The 6085-nt window shown below is 42.8% G+C and overlaps 2 protein-coding genes across 4 annotated transcripts in view; both read right to left on the reverse strand.

The window, feature by feature from the left end:
- Positions 1-1939, reverse strand: part of LOC118431255 (receptor-type tyrosine-protein phosphatase delta-like) — a 42700-nt gene extending 40761 nt beyond the window's left edge. For 2 of the 3 annotated variants that reach the window (XM_035842362.1, XM_035842361.1), the window contains exons 1-4: positions 1609-1938; positions 1004-1258; positions 473-604; positions 7-141 (exon numbers count right to left, since the gene is read on the reverse strand). In XM_035842362.1, coding sequence (XP_035698255.1) covers positions 7-141; positions 473-604; positions 1004-1258; positions 1609-1621 — 535 coding nt within the window. In that variant the 5' untranslated portion in view covers positions 1622-1938. Of the gene's footprint in view, positions 1-6; positions 142-472; positions 605-1003; positions 1259-1608 lie in introns of all 3 variants that reach the window. The other variant, XM_035842360.1, reaches the window with a different exon arrangement.
- Positions 1940-4829: 2890 nt separating this feature from the next.
- The window catches only part of LOC118431472, a gene marked incomplete in the record, with an annotated part of 12843 nt that continues 11587 nt past the window's right edge, over positions 4830-6085 (reverse strand). The window contains 2 exon segments of the mRNA XM_035842713.1: positions 4830-5053; positions 5506-5617. Of these exon segments, the coding sequence (XP_035698606.1) occupies positions 4830-5053; positions 5506-5617 (336 nt within the window).

Genomic DNA, 6085 nt, shown 5'->3' on the forward strand with positions numbered 1-6085 from the left:
TTTTACCGTCTTCACAAGTCATTCCGGTGAGTCCCGGAGGACAGGTGCACCCCATCGGATCCGGAACCGTCATCAGCTGTCCCTGACACCCTCCACTGCAGCTGCGGCTACAGGTCTTACCGAAACGTCCAGATGGACATGCTGTTTAAGAGGTTTGAGAAGGCGTTGCGACAGTCAAATACACGTGAGGAATCATACCACATGCCGTTTTACCGGTTTGCTTTGAGAATATACTGTAACGGAATTCAATATTCCAAGGGACACGCTGGTACTGTGTTACAATTGCTAACGTATCTGAGATGCTTTGCTGGAATAGTAGCATGGCGGATCGAGAAAAAAAAAGAATGCCGCATCTGCGAATTATCTCCATGCTTTAAACCCATGGCATTAAAAGGCCCTTTGTCGCACTTGGGCCCGGGAAAAGTGTTTGACACATACATTATTTGTACATAAATAGAGAATGCAGTCTTACCAGTCTCACAGTGAGTTCCCCTGAAGCCCGGAGGACAGACACACTCGCCTGTCTGGTCATGACAAACTCCTCCATTATAACAGACAGGACAGTCACCGGAACAGTCGGATCCGTATCTGTTATCTGTACATGCTGTGGTGTAAGGTACCATCATTTTTTTTTCTTTCATAGTTGTCTTGAATTTCGGGTGAAGTCTACATATGTTTGGACGTACTATTTCTAAAGAATTACTCGATATCGATTTATGTCCTTCCCGTAAAGCAAATTCTATTCAAGTACGCTGTACGTCATTGTACAGTGTACAGTGAATGTACACTAGTATGGAGCATGAAGGCAGCTCAGCTACAGTCAACGTGCTGTGTGATATCATATCCATTTATGACTACACGATTAATGAAGCAATGATGATGCTATATATAGTTTAATTGATAATTCATTTTTGTAAGTAGCTGCCATCAAATGACGGAAATAGTAAAATTTAGGCTCACAATCTCACAAGGGACCAGAATGTGTACATGATAGTAACCTTACCTCTAACTATTAGCCTCATGATGCCCTGCTTCCTGTCAGAATAAGTCCCTCGATAGTAGCACTCATAGATCCCCTCATGTGATTCTTGGACACTGCCGATGTTGAGTGTGAGAGACGTCTCCCCCTGTAGGACAGCTCCGTCCTTCCTCCACTCCAGGTCACCAGTCCTGGTTGAGTCTGCGTTCCGAACCATCTCCAACGTTACCGGGTCTCCCACGTTTACAGTACGGGAGAACAGCTTGGGCTTTACGTCGGCTGAAATCGGACATTTTTCCTAGTGAACACTGACGCAGGTGCTCAAACATGGGATATAGGTGTTGGACCATCATCAGACAGTATTATATGAGTCTCTGTCTGTCTGTCTGTCAGTCTGTCTGTCTGTATATGTATGTATGTAAGTCTCTCTCTCTGTATGTACGTACGTTTCTATCCTCTCTCTCAGATATACATATACACTACATACACATATACATGTGTGTGTGTGTGTGTTCGTGTGTGCGTTCGTGTGTGTTCGTGTGTGTGTGTGTGTGTGTGTGTGTGTGTGCCTGTGTGTGCTTGTGAGTGTGTATGTGTGCGTAGTGGACTCAATCTGCATATTTCCTTACCGTCTTCTCTCATCTTGAACGTGATGACTTTATCCGAGACGCCGTTTTGTCTACCAATACAGGAAATGGCGTTGGTGATATGTACCGGGGCGTCATTATTTCGGGTGTCGTACGGCCAGACCCTTACACGCCGCGGATTGTTGTAGGTATTTCTGGCTGCAGTAAACGCCTGTCCTGACCCTGTATTTAGTTCCAGCCCGAAGTGATACCCTCTTTGCCTTATAACTGTTCCGGTGTAACAGTACAACCAGGTGTACTGGTTATCCTGGTAGTATGGAAACTTGCTGGTAATTGTCACGTCGGCTACTCCTGGAGTAACACATATGCATAAAGGTCATGTTAAGTTTATTTATCATCCATTGCTGAAAACACGACAGACAGACAAAGTTGTGTACACTTCCATTGTGTCATTGACACTGTTGCAATTGGCACATATTTGTGTTAAATTCATCAGTACCCTGGTCACAGAATCGACTCATTTAAATCTCCAGCTATGTCAGAATTCTCAGAAATGAACAATACAAAACAAAACTTCTCGAGACGGGCAAACTCCTTTCCACGGCAAACTCCCTTTCCCGGCATAAGAAAACCTTGCCGGTGTTGAAAATCGAGGAACAGCGCCCCCTCCCTAAAAGCAAACTAAAGCCCCCTCGACGTCTGAAATGGAGACTAGAATTCACTTGCATTCAACAATTCAGAGAGTACAAGAAACTTATCGGAGTTGCTTAACAGTTTTTAGCGATTAAGAGAGGCAAAAGTTACAATGCATTATATAGAAAATTTCAGCAATGTTGGCATCCACATATAATCTCTATTAGTTAGTGTATTAGTAACGTTATGTCATGAGCGATTCTAGCACAGAGATCATCAGATAACTCGGACATTTTGAGTTACCGATACCAGTGGCTGTAGCAAACCGACTGCCTTAGTCAACACAATACTGTACTGTAATATTACATATATAATCTATTCTGGTCAGGTCAAATGCCTCAGGCTTGTTCCCCTTTCTGTGTACAGGGATGTCGCGCCTGGCCAACTTTTTATGTTTACATGAACACCATGGCTATCTCTCAAATTTGTTTGGGGGTTAATAGACCATCGACTGGGAATCGCGTCACGATCTACTTGGAGACTATAGCTTGTTTCAGTTTCCGGTATCTATTTCCTTGTCACAGTGCCATGTGGAGTAACCCATCCTATCTATTCCATGACTTGGTCTAAATTTAGCTTTTAGACACCATTCGAGCAATGGCATAACTCTTCAGTAACGACATATAGTGAGTATGGAGGGATGTTTTCTTTTATAGTAATAACTATCAACAAATTTGAAGAAGGTGTGTGTATGGGGGGTGGGGGAAAATGCAATTAGGTTTTTTTACAAAGAAGATACATTTTTAATGTCGTCTGGGTCATTTAAAACTGGGCCTCAAAGTAGACTTCCTTTTATGTTATGCTACCACTGAGACAGACAATTTACGTGACATTTCCGAATACATGTACATCTTATAGCAACTTGAGTTTTAAGAGATTTTCTAGAATGCCTTTGAACAGTACTATGCCAAAAAATGTTAATTCCATATTTACAATACAAACCATTACGGTATCTCAGTATGATAACGTTACACAAGAAAACGCTTCCATTGAAAATTCATAAAAAGCAAGTTCCTGTTTTTGCGGAACATCTTTACCCATCCCCACCGACATAAGAACCTTTTTGCAAAAACACGACTTTGATAGGCGTATCGAGTCCATGGGGGGGGGGGGGGGGGCTATATTCACGACTCTGGAAATGATCATATTATCAGATTCTGACAGAGTACTGTATAAGATTACACTTACTTGAAACCGCTGGAGACAGGCACAGTAGCAGACCGAGAAGCGAAATCACTCTAAACGACTGCCCACTTGTCGTATGAATCACTTCCATTGCGAATAATACATTAGACTCCACTCTAACTGAATCTACAGCTTTTCCCCGGTCCTGCCTATGTCCAGTGCTTCCGCTTTCTGGATTTTGTCTCCTCAAAGACTGTGTTTTCTATAACTACTTCCTTGTGTGACGTCACAAGAAGCGATCTTGCTGGACGGGTGTGAGGTCACATTTTTCCGCTTGGACGCGTGAGCCGTCTTGGCAACCTACTTTGCGACTAAGGCCCCGGTCACAAGAATCGTACGATTGACTGCGATAGAGGTTTTAAGCTTGATATAGGCGCAGTACGTCGCAAGTCGGGGAAGAATCGGAAGCAATGGTTTAGATATATAAAGTCGTGGTCACAAGGATCGTAGTGCATCGTACGATGAGGTCATAAGAGCGTACCTGCGTCAATCGCAGGTGAATCATAGTAAATAGGGGAGCCTCCTATGACAAAAATAGAGCTGAAATAGATTTTGAACATGTTCAAAGTTTCTCCATCGTCGTAAGATTTTTATTGCCCCCATATCAGACTTCATTACAGCCATTTTTTCTACTGATTCATACATTTTTAGCATGTGGTCATGGTTTCAGTTTCGGAGTTTCCCCTGATATTGTCAATGTTGACGAAAAAGGAAACTATATCATTTGCAACTGTTCACTGTAGCAACCCGAGAACAGCGCGCCCGTAGAAGAGCCTGCATTCAAGGCAATGTTTACCACGTGGCAGTTTCAGTATCACGCACAGGTGATGCATGCATATGTTTGATGACTGCATACTCGTGGGTTCATAATTAGATCAGATCTCATCTCTCGCCTGTCTCGGGTCAGTTTACCATAACCGTAACCATGGGGACAACTCGAACAGAAAGGCAGGCTTATGACATAATGCTTATGATATGATTTTTGTCTGATGGCATTTTTTATTGTTATCACATCATAAAAAAATCAAAATAGGATTTTCGAAAAAGCCTGACTCGTAGAGCCGACAGGAAGACCGATATAACCATGCTAGTACTTGATTTGAACACAGTTTTTGTAAAGACTCATGTTGTTATGGTTTCTTTTGATTTTTTTCAGTAAAAGACTCCATAGGAAAGTATTCAACATCTAGGTTCACATCTGATTGGTTAAAGAAGCACAAAAGCGGTCAGGCGGCTATTCAGAAGAGACACAAGTGAAAAATCGAAATTGCCAAGCTTCCCAGAGAGGCCGGTGAAGGAGGCTAGTTTATAACCTCCTTAGGTTCACCATTCTCAACGTATGACCACCCGGTGCTGGACACAACCGTGCCTACCGTTTATCATTATTAAACTCCTGCTATACAGTCATTGATTCCAACTAGTTGGAAACCAGAGTTCTCGACCAGATAGTCCAGGAGAAACACAGAGATCATGTAGCTGTCCGGATGGTCAGAGTCGAGGCTCACGATCCCTCCCTCCTGGCCTAGAGCTGTACTGATCATGCGCAAAGCTTTAGGCACGCGTTCGACGTCCCGGTAGTAGTAGTAGTTGTTGTAGGTGAGCAGAGTTCCTGGAGGACGAAAAAAAGAGAGAAATCTAAAACTTGTATCAATTTATGCAAACAGTTGCAACAGAAATGATTCATTGGTGTATACGACAGTGGTGGCTGACATACTTCCCTTTTCACCAACTCATAGCATATTTAACAGCATATTTAAGGTTTGCCTATTTTACCTATACAGTATTATTTCATTGATCCAACCGAAATGCTGTCCAGTGGTCACTATTAGGGACTAACAGTAAGCTAGAAAATGTTAGATTTGGGTCGTCGGTCACATTCGACTTAACCGTGACCTTACTCCAATTTAACTATTCAACTATTCCAAATGTACTAAAATATACGATGTTAACCTGTTTATAATTAATGACTTCCGTCTTCACGTTCCAAGGTCTGTAACCCCTACGGTTACCTATCAATATCTAAGTCCTGACGTTTAGAACTGAACAGATTTAGTTTAGTACCTTTAGTTGGAGGAAACCTCGCAGTTGGGTACACCACCCGCAGGTCCCTCCGTGCCGCAGCCTGCCTGATGTCCCTACTGGCGCTGGCCGGCAGGTAGAAGGCCGGCTGCAGGCCAAGCTCTTGGAGACTGTCATCGCAGATGAGATATGGAGGTAAGAATTAGAACGTGCATTACAGGACTGTGCTTTGTATACTCTATAGAACATAATTCTTGTGTTAGTTGACACTAAATATTTCATGTATCTGTCAACTATCATTTTCTTGAGACCAGTACATAACCGAGTCAGTATATAGGTACAATAAATGTCCTTATTCATTCATTTTCATATTCATGTATAGTGTGAAATTTTGCTATTGGTGCTAAAAGATACAGATACTAGTAAAAGAACGATGTAATGCGATACAAGCAGGCAGTATGTTGCCAGCATTATGGTGGCATCTTAAATATCTACTACAACACAATGGAAAGCTTGGCCTGCCCCTTTCTAGTCCCCGTACCCAAGTGCTGGCACACTACAGAGGGAAATGGAAGGAAGCAGTGTGCTCAGCAACAAAGCACCCCTACGACCACTCTGGTCA

This window comes from Branchiostoma floridae, chromosome 15 (assembly GCF_000003815.2).
Source record: "Branchiostoma floridae strain S238N-H82 chromosome 15, Bfl_VNyyK, whole genome shotgun sequence".
NCBI lineage: Eukaryota > Metazoa > Chordata > Leptocardii > Amphioxiformes > Branchiostomatidae > Branchiostoma > Branchiostoma floridae.